The 16,487-nt window shown below is 36.0% G+C and overlaps 1 protein-coding gene across 1 annotated transcript; it reads left to right on the forward strand.

Annotated features, from left to right (window-relative positions):
* Positions 1 to 7,036: 7,036 nt before the first annotated feature.
* On the forward strand, positions 7,037 to 11,655 carry LOC120086392 (25.3 kDa vesicle transport protein). Its single transcript, XM_039043019.1, has 6 exons — positions 7,037 to 7,412; positions 8,105 to 8,315; positions 8,851 to 9,011; positions 9,145 to 9,291; positions 9,615 to 9,691; positions 11,228 to 11,655. Exons 1-6 carry the CDS (start codon positions 7,355 to 7,357, stop codon positions 11,309 to 11,311), a joined length of 738 nt encoding a protein of 245 aa, XP_038898947.1. The 5' UTR covers positions 7,037 to 7,354; the 3' UTR covers positions 11,312 to 11,655.
* The last annotated feature ends 4,832 nt before the right edge of the window (positions 11,656 to 16,487 follow it).

Consider the following 16,487-nt stretch of genomic DNA (forward strand, 5'->3'; position numbering starts at 1 on the left):
GCGAGCGGAGGTGTCCTATACAAAGAGTTTATATAAGACTGGACCACGAGATGAATAGTCTCTTTATATAACGCCATTGATACTTGAGACTTACATCTCACTTTAACGACCATAGGTGACATGACCTTAATCCCGAGTGTTTTGGGAACTCCTGCATTTGAGGGCAGTTCTTTGATTAGTATGGGTGAGAGTGGCCAGATTACCAACTCAACAAGCCTACCTTTTTGGAGATTTGTCTGATTGAGGAGCTGGGAACTCAGTTATACAAGATGGAATTCACTCCTTCTTCGAAGCAAGGGCAAGTAGATAGATTGCTCCCTTAAGGGTTGATTCTAGGTCTTGAACATAGTGGCAACATCCTTTCTTTGGAAGAGAGGACCTAGTCATAGTAGGACTATGACTTATTGTTCATTAGAGGAATCAGTGGTACTTAAGGAGTTAGATATAACTACAGAAGAAAAACGGTAAATTGGCCCAACTGTACTTACGAGCGATCTGTGAAGGGTTATCGTACTGTCGATTGGTTGATATGGACACATAAATATATCTGTAGTAAGAAGAATGCAGCTTCCGATCCTCAGTGGAATGCCCAACAGTTAACGGATGGTGGATCCCATGACTAAAGAGTTTAATAAGTTATTCACGTACCATTAGAGCTTCAAGCTACAGGTCCATAAGGTACCCTTGGTAGCTCAATGGATTCAAGTTGAGAATTAGTTCTTGGGGTTAGTTTGAAGTGTTAAAATTAACAAGAAGAATTTCAATTATATATGATATAATGGGTGTGATGTATGAGATACATCAAGTGGAGGATTATGTAAATATGATTTACATTAAGTACCATAAAATAGAAAAAGAACTATGGTTTGTATGTTTCATGAGATGAAATATTAAAACTATAGGTTATAAATATAATATGGTAAGTTGGTTATCATACTTATTTATAATAAATCAATTATATGATAATTATCTCTTTTTCTCTAATAACTAATTGAGTGAGAGGTTATTGGTAGTTTTATGGTAACCGTGAGATAAAAGGAAAAATGTTTTCCTAAAATTAGGAGTTACTTCATTCGGAAAGTTTCTCACGGACAAGCTATCAAGTGAAAGTGTTTCACTAAGTGATAGTGTGCAGAGACTAAACGATCGTGGAACATTGACTATACGATAGTTCATCCGCTGATCGTAGCTAAAAAATCGCGTGGCTAAGTCTATACGATTGGTTGCCATTTACTACACGATCGGGCACATCGTCTATGCGATAGGCAACTTTCTATCTCCCACTTGCTCGATCATCTACACAATCTTTGTCCTCTAGTCTCTTCTTCAAGCCAAGTTCATACAGAGCCTATAACTTCTAGATTCTCACACCGAGAATACCAAGGTAACCATTGTGGTGGTGTCCTCACTCAACTCGATTGGTTTTGAGGAGCCGTTGGTCGTTCGTTGTGTTCGTGCTGGAGATCGTGTTGTTCTGGTCGTTGTGTTCGAGAGTTGCTATTCTTGGACGCTTGGAGATTGATTGAGGGATTCATGAAGAATGTTTCTTCAAAGGTATGCATACTCTATCCCTTGATACTCTTGTTAGCATGTTGTAATTTCGTGTTGTGCATGATCTGTTAGTTTTCGTTTTAAGACTGTGATTGTTTATGTTCAACTCGAATGAAATTTAGAATGATCCTTTTGCTGTTCATGGAAATCCCCGTGCTTGATTTCCTTTAATTGGTATCAGAGCCAGGTTGTTATGATATTCCAAATTTCACTTTTGTTTTGAACTTCTTTTACAGTTGTGGTGGGTTTTAAGGTTTCTGCATTGCATATAAGTGTTAAATGCGTTTGTGGATGTGTTAATGAATGTTTACGGGTTAATTGCCTCTGTTTAAAGCTTTCTTTATGATTACAAAGTATTAATTTGTAAGGACCCCTGCGTTTTTGGGCATAATTAACAAGCAATCGAGTTTGTAATTCAAAGTGTTTGACGTTGTTGAGTCGTTCGTGATGAAGTTTTGAGGCATGTAAAGGAACTCTTATCAAAAAGTACCTATGAGTGGAAGCAAGATCGTTCCAAATTCATTGTGACAGAAATACAAGCATTCACAAATACAAACAAGTTATGCATTCAGAACAAATTATGGCATGCTTTTAACAATAAATTAAATACAAAGGAACGATATACTTACCTTTGAAGAACTCTTCTTTTGTCTTTCTCTCGCTCTCGTTTGGATTAGCACCTCTCACTGTCACTACAATCGTCTACCCAAATCTCTCGTTGTCACTTAGCACACGAACAGTCTTCTCCACAAACAAGCAGCCTCTTGGACCCCACCACTCAGTGACCTTGGTATTCTCGGAGTGAGAATTCAAAAAGTGTGGGCTCTGTTGGATTTGGTAGAGGGAAGGGGGAAATAATGATCGCACTCAACGGCCAAGCAAGTGGGAGAGGTTTGTGTCTATCGTATAGACTTGTGCTTGATCATTTAAAAAAGGTACATGATCGTTTAGGAAAAGCAGCTTGATAATTTACACGATCGTTTAGAGAATCTCGTTAGGGCGCGTGTACACGATCTTTTAGACAAACATTTTGGGTTGTCATGTAGTCTCTCATGAGCTAAACGATAGGCAGAGTACTCAGAAGATACGATTCTCCGATTCTATTCCAAAATGAAAACATTTTTCATTTTATCCTTCAGTTATGAAAACTGAATAAAACCTCTCACTTTCACGCACGGTTAAAGAGAAAACCGCCAATAATTATCTCATAATTGTTTTAATTATAAATAAATATAATAACTAACTTATCATATAATATTTATAACATATAGTTTTAATACCACATCATATGCAACATTTAAACCACTCCTTTACTTGATATAAATCATATTTATATCATTTTCCTCTAATTAATGTATCTCATACATCATGTCAACTACATCATATGTAATTGAACCAATTTAATCATATCATATATAATCAAACTCCCTTTTGTCAATTTGAACACTTCAAACCCATAAACTGATTCTCAACTTGAATCTACTGAGCTACCAAGGGGATCTTATGGACCTATAGCTTGAAGCTTCAATGGTACGTGAATAGCTGACTATACTCTTTAGCCAAGAGATCCACCATCCATTAATTGTCGGACACTTCATTAAAGATCGACAGTTGCACTCTTCTCACCACAGATATATTTCTGTGTCCATGGATATAACCAGTCAACAATACGACAACCCTTCTCGTAAGTACAGTTGGGCCAATTTACCGTTTTTCCCCTATAGTTACATCTAACTCCTTAAATACCACTGATCCCTTTAATGAACAATACATCATAGTCCTATGATGAGTGGACACCTCTTGAGCCATGAGAAGGTGTGTGGTGCCACATCGTTTAAGCCTCGAAATCAGCCCTTAAGGGAGCAATCTATCTACTTACCCTACTTCGGGGAAGGAGTGAATTCCATCTTGTGCAACTGAGTTCCCAGCTCCCAATCAGACGAATCCCCAAAGTGATAGGTTTGAGTCAGAAATCTAGCCACTCGCACCCATGCAAATCAAAGGACTGCCCTAGGCAGGAGTTCCCAACTCACTCAGGATTAAGGTCATGTTACCTATGGTCATCTTAGTGAAGTGAAGTCTCTGTCATGAGTCGTCATATAACAAGAATAAACACGTCGTGGTCCGGTCTTATACAAACTCCTTTGTATAGGACACCCTGCTCGCATATCTCCACATGAATGATCAGAATTGGACTATCTGTAGCACGTCATAACACTTGTAACTATCTACAAAGCAGGCCGCATCCATAGTGTCATCAAGTTAAGGTTTCCCTCCTTTATCCATATACTACAGACCATTTTGGTTATTACTTAAGGCATGATCCACTTGTATATCTCCACATACATGCTTAAGTTACAACGACAATCAGAGATCTTAGTTTATTGGTTTGTGGTTAAGAAAATAAAACATTTCATATTTCATAGACAATAGTAAAGAAAATATCTCATATTATTACATCACAAGCGTTTGTTCAATACATGTGTTTACAAACTACAGAACCCAACGAGAGTTTAGGGCATCAACCCTAACAGCATGGAGATGCAGTTCTAAGCGAGGAAGAAGATAAAAGGTTGGTCGTATCATGTAGCCTAAGGTAAATGATCGTTGAGATTTGGCTAAACGATCGTGTAGAAAAGTTCTATGCAATCATGTAGTATTTACTAAACGATCGTTTAACGTGGGTAAAGAGTTTTCTCTATCGCGTAGTGTTGGTTGCTCGATCACGTGGACGCTGGAGGTAAACGATCGTGTAAAGAATTTAATGCTCATTATTTAATAAAAGGCGCACATACTAAATGATCGGGTAGTTAGCATGCTTCATCGCATAGTCACTGACTACACGATCACGCGGTCTACGATACCTTGGTCGATGTTTAGACGATTGTGTTCACTGCATCGTTCTCGTTTAGTCGATCGCTTAAGGCTTGCATTGCACGTTGTGCGCTGTACGATCGTACCTCATACTTTATCGCATAGTAAAGGTACACGTTCGTTGCTAAACGATCGTTTAGCTCAGGAAGCATTGGTAAACGATTGAGTAAAGCGTTTACTCTCTCGTGTAGGCGATCACAAAGTTTTTGGTTCACGATCAAGGAGACGCGTTTCTTCGTCCGGACGGCTTAAGACCTGGTTCGCCTGTTTGAACCGTAGACTCCTTGCTTTTTGTAATAGTTAACTTTGGTTTTTTTGAGGATTTTAGGCTAATTATCTCGGTTCATCAAATTTTGTTTAATATACATGAGATGTAAGTTGTTTACATGCCATAGTGTATGACATATAGATATGAAACCCACCTTAGGTTATGAAATTATTCATGCATCATATATTATAAGTGTTATAATATAGCTTTTGACATGATGAAATAACAAGAGAGCATGCATATGCATCATGAAATATAAGAGTTATATTTATGCATGTAGTAAGCATATTCATGCTTCATCTTTATATTATAAGTGTTATAGTATAAGGGTGTATGGAAGCATGTTTGCTTGGTTCATTGCTTGGTTGTATAAATATTATATAAAAGTAGCAATGAATGAACAATGCATGGAGCATGACACTTAGGCTAATTTGTAAATGTTATGAATGCCTTGTATATGTTGGCTTCACATTGTGGATGGTTTTGGTTGTTTCTGTTATAAGCGTTACGAACTAAAATCAATATGAAAGAGTTGCATGCAAACTTAGGGGAACTCATGTTTTAAAAGGGTTTTAAAATTGGATTGAGATAGACCTAAGTTCAAAGTTCTAATGGAATTGGCAACCTAGTTTAATCTTTTAAATCAGTTTAATAGGATTAAATTGATTGGCATAAAAAATTAAAATTGTATTAAATCTATCTATAAGGGACCTTTTGTCTAAGGCGGGTTCTGTCTAAGCTGGGGTACTTAAGCTGACGGAAATGGAACACCCCTACCGGGAACCTACCTGGAAAGGTGAATTAGATAGATTTTTTGCAAGCATGCGACAGTTGATCAAAGACTCTGTTAAAGAGCTTAATGGATGATGATCAAAAGTTGTTCAACTATCCAAGATAAAAGTTACTCTTGGGCAAACCTAAAAAGTCACTTAGTTAAAATTCTTAGCCGTGTTTTTTCTAAGTAAACTAAACCCTTGGTTATAAAATACTCAGTGGGAGGAAGAGATATATGTGATAGGTCAATGATTCCACTCACGTTTCTCCTTGAATGTTCACGCCATGAGATTCATGCTTGGCCTCGTGGTGCCCTGGGAGTATCCCCCTTCGGTTGGTGTTTGCATGAGTCAATATCAAGGTGGATGGAAAGAGTATTTATACTAAGTGGGTGAAGGGTGTATGTCAACACGTCCTGTGGTCTTCTTCACTGGTTCGCATTGTGAGATCATTCTTGCACTCCCTCATGGCGCCCTGGGAGCATCCCCCTTCGGATAGGTTTTGTGCAGTTGGTCAATATCAAGGTGAACTCCAGAAGTGGATAGGGTCATTTTAGTTTTTGCCCCAATTGGATTTTTTCCCTTCGTATTGGCTGCATGGGACAGAACTCTAGGGCCTAAAATGACGGGTCACACTTAGACAACTTCCTATCTCCCATTTGCTCGATCGTCTACACGATCGTTGTCATCCAGTCTCTTCCTCAAGCCAAGTTCATATAGAGCCCACAACTCCTGGATTCTCACACTGAGAATACTAAGGTAACTATTGTGGTGATGTCCTTACTCAATTCGATTGGTTTCGAGGAGCCATTGGCCATTTGTTGTGTTCGTGCTGGTGATCATGTTGTTCCGATCGTTGTGTTTGAGAGTTGCTATTCTTGGATGCTTGGAGATTGATCGAGAGATTCGTGAAGAATGTTTCTTTAAAGATATGCATACTCTATCCATTGATACTCTTGTTAGCATGCTGTAATTTCTTGTTGTGCATGACTTGTTAGTTTCCGTTTGAAGACTGTGATTGTTTACGTTCAACTCGAATGGAATTTAGAACGATCCTTCCGTTGCTCATGGAAAGCCTCGTACTTGATTTCCTTTAGTATCTTGAAAATCATCAAATACGGACAAGATACACAAAAAAAGGCCTAAATATTGAACGAAAGAAAATATACAACCCAGATTTCTCATGTATTTTAGATACACTCTAAAACCCTAACCAAATGTTAATTTAAGATGAAACCATATACTAAACGAAGGAAAGAGTGGAATACCTCTATAATAACGATGCTTAAAGATGCAAATAACCGTGGAGACAAGGAAAATTTCAAAGCATATGCAACTAGATCTTACACGAAGTAAGGAGCTGGAATGATTTCCGTTTATATGAAGGGTTTTTTCAAGTAGGGGAATTTTTGTTCTTTCAACTGGCTGGATAATTTGAATTCTTAACATTTCAAATTCAACTTCGAGACCGATCTCATCCAAAAATCTTACTATTTTTGTAATATGAAAACTCGAAATGACTATTATAGAAATTTCCTCGTTTTGCTCAAACTTCTAAATTTTGTCTAAAGCACGTTTTGCGTATTTGACTTGTGGCGAGAACAATGGCTCCATTTTAAGAGACTCGATCGGATTCTGAGCTACACACACCGCGGACAGTAATCCCATTCCCATCGAATTCCTGTCCTTTCACGAACCCTACCTTTGCTTCTTTCCACCATCTTTCTTTTCAGATTCTTCCATCGTCATCACAATTCCGCGGATCTTTGAAAAGAGAACCCCCCCCCCCCCCCCCCCTCCCCCAAATGATACTAGCATGGTAATATCGCTATAATTTTTGTGTTCTTTCTGATTATTTGATCTTTTTTGGTTTTTTTTAGGGAATTGGATGATTGTGGGTTTTCAATTCCCGACGATCTATCGAAGATCGATTAATCAGTTTACCGGTCAGATAGAATTCCTATTGTATTCCGTAGGAAATGCGTGACTCCTTTGTTTTGGACTGCGTTATTGAATGATTGTTGGGATTTGATTTCTTTTCCAATTGTACTTAGAAAAGAAATGGTTAAGTTCTTCGGGATCGGGTATGTTTGATGTGAAACGTCTATTTGTAACCAAATTAGAGTGATAACGACTAGATCCACATCGAAGTTTTCTTGTATTGGTTTATTGTTATCTCTGTACGTTAATGGGGTTGCATTGTGGATTCGAAGAGTTACAGTACCGGTATAGTAATTGGGTGTGTGAATTATACCAAAGAAAATGGGCAATGGTTGGAAATTGGAATAACTTCCTTTTCGAATATTCTAGCAAAGGTACTTTATAAAGTTTACAAGGAGTTATATTCAACTTGTGGCCAATTTGGGATCAATTAACGATGTTTAGAATTTGAAAATAAGATAATAAGAAGATGAATTTGTAAATAAATGCCTTTGGACCTTGCATGAAAACAAATTGTCTCAAGAAAACTACCCAATTGATAACTTTTGTTGCCAGTTATTTCCCCCCTTTGATCTACACCATGTATGCTTCACCCTTGGCTGAGTTATCGACATGGAAACACTCCAATCATACTCAGCTTGATTATTCTCTTCTGTAAGTTATTGTGGCTGACATATTGCAATGATTTTATCCTTAGTTGGGGGACATATCAAACTAAAGATGGTGAAGCTTACAATGATTGCCCGTGTTACTGATGGTCTTCCTCTAGCAGAGGGACTGGATGATGGTCGTGATATGCAAGATGCAGAATTCTACAAGCAGCAAGTGAAGGCTCTGTTTAAGAACTTATCAAGAGGTCAAAATGAGGCTTCAAGAATGTCTATCGAGACAGGCCCATATGTTTTCCAGTATCCATACATGATTGGCCTTTCACATTTAACTTATAGTACTCGTTGGCAGGCTAGTTTTTTGTATATTGAATTTTTGTATCTGCATGTCCTTGATGTCATGGTGTATATTTTACGAAAATAAAGTAGTAAGTAGCTTTCTGTTTGCTCCTTAGTCATTACACCCATTCTGATTGTTGTGGGTTGCGGGAGGCTAAAATGGAAATATGGAAATATGGTTATCCCCATTTCTGTTTGTGTCTTGTTGTGGAAAGGAAATCGTGACCTTGGGGCTTGGGCTAACTAATTTTATCCTGACAATTTGATGGTAGCTTGTGAAAAAGTTTTGGGTTTTATAGACAAAGGAGGTTGATGTTGAATATGAAAACTTATTGGATTTTACCATTTCTTGACTTCAATGTGTAGAGGAATCAACATATAAATGTGTCTTATCAAGTCTTTGAGATTATGGTTTATTGCGTTAAACTGTCTAGAAGATTGTTAGATCAAATTATGCTCTTGACAGACAGCATTTTACCTTGACCTGAGTTTTTAGCTATATAATTGAAGGAAGGGTCTGTTATTTGACTATGTGTGATCGTGCTTATCCAAAGAAACTTGCCTTTCAATACCTTGAAGACCTGAAGAATGAATTTGAACGTGTCAATGGGGCTCAAATCGAAACTGCTGCCCGGCCTTATGCATTCATTAAATTTGGTATGCTTTACTTGGCGGCTTTATATAAATGATTCATTATACTTTGAACCTCTTAGCTTTATTTTACTTTCCTCTTGCTTTATTGAAATTCTTGTTTCCCACCTCCACCTCCACCTACTTTTATGTTCAACAGATACATACATACAGAAGACCAAGAAATTGTACCAGGATACACGCACTCAACGTAATATTGCAAAGTTGAATGATGAACTTTACGAAGTCCACCAGATAATGACTCGCAATGTTCAGGAAGTTCTTGGTGTTGGCGAAAAGTTAGACCGTAAGATATTTTCTTTTATCTTTTAATTTTATTCAAGTGTGGCTATGTAATATCCTATATTAAATCAGTGTGATAAAGCATTATGGATCCCTTTGTTTTCTGTTGATGTGAGTAGTTCAACTATCATTACAAGCTAAATCATATTGTTCCTAGTTCCTAGGTGTGTGAGGATCTTTGTTATTTGAAATGTTAGCATGGATTATATTAATTTATGTTGGGAGAGATAAATATCATTGTGGCTTTCTTGAAGGGGTTTGCAGTATCATGATTCAGCAGTGTCAAAGAAGATAACTTTTTTATTTTAAACTATTAAAATTTTGCAGAGGTCAGTCAAATGTCAAGTAGGTTGACATCAGAATCCCGCATATATGCCGACAAGGCGAGAGATTTGAACCGGCAGGTTAGTGTCATTTTATTGCTTGATGTGTGCTTTCAGTTCTGTCGAAGTTAGAATGTTTGCCTCAAGCATGTGGACTTTGAATGAAAATAATCTTTTGCCAATGGTTTAATGTCAAGTAAACCTTTTGCATGTTTTTAATACTGCTCATGAAGATTGATACTGGTTTGCTAATTGTTTAGAAAATAAGAAACAAAGAATACCATTGAACCAAAAAGGGAATACAGCTTAAAAGCCAGAGGGAAAACTAATCCCTTGCCTAGGAGGCTAGAAAAAAATCCCCTCCAGTCTAAACTGATCAAAAAGCTTCTGTAGTTATGAAAATACTTACGTGAAGCACTTCAAGTGGAAGCTGTCTGCTGTACATTTTGCCAAAAACCATGAAGACTGTAACGAACATCATTAAGAATCCCATTGTTTCTCTCTAACCAAATGAACCAGAAACTGGGTATGCCTTTTTCACAATCTTCTAGCTTTGCCTTTAAGCCACCTTCTCGAAAGCAACTCTGTGAGCCAGTCTGCAACATCATCTTGGTTCTTGGAGACAGGGTTTCATATTTGAATTCTATTTTGATTGTTAGGCATCTCAGATCAAATGTGAAACTCAACTTTTTTTATGGCAAACTTACCCTCCTAATTGAGCTTTGACAATGAGATGGACAGGTTGGTGGCCTGGCCTTGGAGTTGAACTTGAAATTATCTGCTTTGCTAGAAAAGAGACCAGTTTTTTCAGGATTCCATGTCTATCACTTCCAACACCTAACCTGTTAGGTACTTAAGCACCTTGGAGAACCACACCCCAAAGGTCAGCTATTGAGATGAGAGAACCAAATCACTTAAGTACCACACTGGTCATCCCATTCTAACTGGTGTGGGTCAAAGGTAGCCCATACTACCTTGGTTTCTAACAAAAGCTTGGTGGATGGGATCATATGAAGTTTATTCCATGCTCCCTCCTGTGTTAGTCTTCCGGGGAAGGATCCTCTCAACCCCTTGCCCTTAGTCTGTGCTCTCTTTTTTTTGGGAATATATTTGTTTGTTTCCTATAAAAAAGAAAAAAAGTTTATCCCATTCAAATATGCGTATATGAAACAAAGAACTCATATTCTTTTTCTCTGGGGGCCTTATAAATTGAAATAAATGAGTATACTTACTGAAAATGCACTTGGAAGACATTTAAATTGAAATAAATTAATAAATATCAATGATTTATCCTGTTGTGAGATCCAGAATACAGAACGGCATTTTAATCAGAAATTTAAATGTGCCTGAAGTTGTGATTAGTTGTGCAATGTGGTTTGAAGAAAATGTAAGCACAAGACATTGTAGGTCATCACTTTTAGTCTTATCTTTGCTGATTTTCCAAATTTCACGAGTATTTGGACTGTAATGCAAAATTTTGCATGATTTGTTGTTAACTGATCTCATAAACATTGTCAACATCTCTTAGGATGCTTTCTATAAGTTGTTTCTGGAAAGCTTGTCGAAGACCAGACCTAATACTTTTTCTTTTTTCTTTCTTAAAAATTTTGAACCCAGGCTTTAATTCGGAAGTGGGCCCCTGTTGCTATCGTGTTTGGAGTTGTATTCCTTCTATTCTGGTTCAAATCAAAGATCTGGTGATTTCAGTTGCTGTTCCAGTTAATCTTTTTAACTCATTTTCAGGCTTCTCTTTGCTTTTAGCTTTTTGGCTTAATGGGTTCAGATATCAGAGACTTGAAACTGGGGTTAGAGGTGACTTCTAGATTTTACTTAATGGCTAAGATTTCAGAAAAATAGTGTTTTTGGTGGTTACCTTCAAGTGGGGGCGGTGCTGCTTGTACAAGTGTAAGAGCGATATTAAACCTAGTATTCCAGATTTAGACAAAACATGTTTATTCACATTTTGGTTACCTTTTTCCTCCCAATATACATTTTTTGTTCGTTACACATTAAAAAAATACAATTATATTTATTGTATTAGTCTATCTTCCTGTGGCATAATTCATGTTGACTACTTCAAGAGATTTATATCTTTCAGTTTTTCACAGTCAAATTGAAATTAAAAGTGGAGGGGCCGAGTGACCGAAGTAGTATTTAAACTAAAATTTTAAGTGAAATTTGACTGTTGCGAATGAGGAAGAATAAGTGTATGATGTCCGGATTTCTTCTCTTCATTTGTAAATATTTACACTATTTTTTATTATTTATTTCTAGTTTAATGTGAGTATAAGGATTTGAACTTTTTGACATTTTAGATGTTATATGTTTTAACTCGTTCAGTTACGTTCAAACTCATGTTTATACAATATGATCAAGAGGAAGGGAATTTGTGAGAATTTATGCCGGACAGGCAAAAACTTGGTAAAATGAATTGTGATATGATCATGAGGAAGGAAACTTGGTAAAAGAAAATCGACAATCTTCTAAACTAGTGGGATAATCTGAACACGATAAAAATGAAGTAATATGCTCATTATTTATAGCAACCATATTATTCAAGTTTACTGTAGTAAAAAATTGTTTTGGGGCAGCAACTCGAGTATTTTGGGAAAATTTTAATAAAAGCAGCCATCTTCGAATTAATTGCAATATTTTTAAAAATCACTTAAAAATCATAATAGATGTTACTATCAGGTAAAAAATAAATAAATAAATAAAGATATAGTCCATCTTTAAAGTTTTGTAGACATATTACAAATCGACCGATCAACTTCAAATTTTTTAGAAATTACAAAGTGTGTCCTTTGGTCTCCTCATTTCTCTCCTGATTTCATCTCTAACGGTTTTATCTCCCTCTCTCCTACACCTAATTTGATCTCTTTCTCGGTCTTTCCCTCTCCTTCACTTAATTTTATCTCCTTCTCTCTCCCTCTCCTTCATGAAAGCATCTTCATTTTTCTTAAAAAGTAATTATTATCATTATTTTTTTAAAAAAAATAGACAAGTTTGAGTCTCGAATCCAACATTAAATATAAAAACCAAATGAAAACGAACTTGAAAGTTCTTTTAGTTATCAAATTTGCACATCTTTTACAAATGCTTTCTAAAATTGAGAAACGAGAAACAAAATAATATTTATCAAATAAGTTTATTTCTCAAAAAATAAGAAACGAAAACATTATCAGATGGGTCCATAATTTTTATTTTATTTTTCTTTTTGTAGGACTTAAAAAGTATGAAATCTATTAGTAATAAACTATTATCATTGATAGCCTATAATATTAGTAATAGGCTTCTATCATTGATAGATTACTTCAATCAGTGATAGAAGTCTATTACTTATAGACTTATATCAACTAATATATAATAATTTATTAGTAAATACTTAAGATCAAACTAAAAGTCTAAAACTTATAAAGACTATTAGTAGCTACGAGTGATAGACTTTCATTATTATGAGAAAATAATATAAATATATTGGTGATAGCCACCAATATACTAAAGCCCTATTTAAAACGCGAGAAACATGAATTTGACAATTCTAATGTTTAAAGTTGATGATATTAATTATATAACTTAGGTAGATATCGATGATATCTGCATATTAGTGATTTGACTTAGGTAGATATCATTGACATCAATGATATTAATGATATGATTTAGGTACATATTAGTGATATTCGTGTATAAGTAATATCAATTGTCAATGATATTAGTGATATAAAAATGATTTAGGTAGATATCAATGACATCAATGATATCAATGATATCCGTGTATCGGTAATACCAATTATCCACATATTAGTGATTTGACTTAGTTAGATATCAGTGACATCAATGATATGAAAAGGTTCCACTTGCAGTTCATTAATCATCGGTAGAAACAGAGCACTAAACGAATAGTAAACATGGCGGAACGACGGCCCGACCACAGCAATCATAGTAAACCTGGCGGAACGACTGCCCGACCGCAACAATCATAGTGAAATATTTGGGTTTAAACTCTGGGCAGTCAGGGTCCAAACTTCTCTGAAGCCAGATTACACCAGTTTCTCCTATGACTGACTTGATGGTTTAAAATGAACGCTGGCAGACAAAAACTTAGGTTCAAGTCGTTTTCCGAAGAAAAGATTATCTTCGGAAGGAAAAAAAATCCTAATGAATTCCAATGGACAAAATCAAACGAAGAAGAAGGGTTGGGTTTTGGCTGTTTGTTGTTTTTACGGAAGTGCCCTTGAGAGATCGAAAAGAAAAGGAATCGTACGAATGTTTGGGGAAGACAAGGAAAGGGATAAAAAAGTTGTCAGTGACTATCATTGATAAAAACTACCATTGATAACATGTTATTGATGGTAGAAACTAACACGGATAACACGTTATCAGTGATAGAAGCTACCTCTGATAGCAAATTATTAGTGATAAAAGTTGCCACTAATAGCACGCTATTGATGATAGAGAGTTATCACTGATAGCATGATATCAGTGAGATCATTGATAGCATCTTATTAGTGAAAGAAGTTATCACTGATAACCATGACATGAGTGATATTAGTGATATCAGTGATAGAACTTGGATGATATCTTGAGTTTCTTTCAAAGTTGATAATCAATTATAGAAGTCTGTCATTGATAGCGTTAAGTGTTAATATTTCAAGGTTGATTTTAATTGATGAAAGTCTATTAATGATAATGATTGATAGCTGCTATTAGTCATAGCCATGATAGAAGGAAAATTTGTACGGATGACTCATTTTTTGGGCCAAAAATGTCAAGTGACTCATTTTTAAAAAATAATGTCAATTGACCCTCTACTGACATCATCGTCATACCAGATTATATAAATTGCCCTCACAAGTGCCTCACGTTATAAGTCTCGCTCTCATCTGGTCAAACGCTCCCGCTCTCACTTTAAATTCCCTAGTTTGATGTGATTACTCGTCAGTATACGAATGATTTGACAATTTTCACGATTGAAGCCTCAAATCAATAATACCTAAACACAATACAATGGTGATTTCTTTAAACTCTAAACTCCATTTCAACGGTGATTATTTCCTTAGTTTTCGATGATATTTTGTTGAACGGAGTTTTTTCGAATGGGGATTTCCAAGACGAGGCTTTTTTCAGAACGAAATAGGTTTTCCAGAACGGTGTTTCATTATTTAGATGCATGTTTCATTATTTTTGCTGTGTTATTTCTGGAAATGTAGGAATTGAGCATTACGAAATTTTGTATTGGGAGAGAGAGAGTGAGAGGGAGCAAGAGTAAGAGAGAGCGAGATTAAAAGAGAGGGCGAGAGTACACTTCAATTGCTTGTACAACTTAATGACAAATGTTCTCTTACTTTGTAGGATGACAGAAAAGTGTCTACTTATTCAATATGGAGGTGATTGGGATGAGAATGAAAGTTCGTATATTGGGGGCGAGATGACAGAAATCATCGTGCATGCTACATTGAAGTATGAAGAACTTAAATCTCATATTTATAGGGTTACAAATGTCAATTCTTCAGAGTTTGATCTTATAATGAGAGTTAAATATAAGCTTGAATACAAAGCCCTTTCACAATATATAAGAAATGATAATGATGTTCGATTCCTTCTTTTCCAGAAAGAGCTTAGTAGACTTCAGTTATCTGTAACGCTAAAATCGAATCAAGACAAAAATATTAGAATGGGGTTTGGAAATGTGAGTTATGATGATACGACTGTGGACAGATAATACGAGGAATCATATGAGTTTTGTCAGGAAGAGGATAGATTGTAGTCATTTAGAGCAACGTTGTGGTCTTTCAATGGATGGTAATGAGCAAACAACAGGATTGAATGAAATAGATCATGATCATAGAAATGTGTGTTGTTTTACAACAGCTTCAATGGTTCCACCATCTATATCTTCAACTCATAGGGGATAGTTGATTATACATGGTACCTCTTCATCTTGGACAGATGTTGAAGTTGGTCAACTATTTTTTAGTAAAAAAGACTTGAAAATGTGATTATCTATTTTATCCATCAACAAAAATTTTGAATTTAGGGTCAGGAAGTCAACCAAATCTTTGTTCGCTGTCAAATATATTGGGGAGACTTGTAAATGGAGCCTTTGTGTAGTGAAAATGAAAAAGGTGTGATATATTCAAGATCACAGAGTATTCACGTTCGCACACATGTTCCATCGAAATTCTAAATCACGCCCATAGACAAGCAACTGCTTCGATTGTTGGTCAATTGACTAAAGATAAATTTACATGCATAAGACGTAGTTATAAACCTCGTCATATCATTGAGGATATGAGGAGAGATTATGACATGAATATAAGTTATGATAAAGCGTAGCTTGCAAGGGAAGCCACATATGATCTCACTAGTGGTACTTCATAATATTCATATGTCATACTACATGCTTATGGGGAAGCATTAAAAATAGAGAATCGGGGTACAGTGTTTGAGATCGTACTTGAAGATAATGTGCACTTCAAGTATATCTTTATGATATTAGGACCTTGTATTAGAGGTTTTACAAGCTGTTGGCCTGTGATAATTGTTGATGGGTCACACTTGAAAGGAAATTACAAAAGGACCATGTTAGTTGTAGTTTCTATGGATGGGAACAATCAATTATACCCACTAGCATATGCAATAGTGGACAATGAAACCGATCGATCATGGAAATGGTTTATGTCGAATTTGAAATGCATCAGAACCTGATGATCTAGTATTTGTATCCGATCGGATGGTACCTATCAGCAATGCTATTCGTGCATTTTTTCCCACCACATTTCATGAATTGTGCACGTGGCACATAGAATAGAATCTTATTACAAACTTTAAGGACAGTACAGTTGTTGGGATGTTTAAAGATGTAGCAAGGGCATTT

This window comes from Benincasa hispida, chromosome 9 (genome assembly GCF_009727055.1).
Source record: "Benincasa hispida cultivar B227 chromosome 9, ASM972705v1, whole genome shotgun sequence".
Lineage (NCBI taxonomy): Eukaryota > Viridiplantae > Streptophyta > Magnoliopsida > Cucurbitales > Cucurbitaceae > Benincasa > Benincasa hispida.

Excerpts from the sequence above, each read along its gene's own strand:
- LOC120086392 (XM_039043019.1), top strand. The coding sequence starts at position 7,355 with ATGATTGTGGGTTTTCAATTCCCGACGATCTATCGAAGATCGATTAAT. Across the intron at positions 7,413-8,104 it reads ATCGATTAATCAGTTTACCG|TTGGGGGACATATCAAACTA; the intron begins GTCAGATAGAAT and ends TTTTATCCTTAG. Across the intron at positions 9,292-9,614 it reads TGTTGGCGAAAAGTTAGACC|AGGTCAGTCAAATGTCAAGT; the intron begins GTAAGATATTTT and ends AAAATTTTGCAG.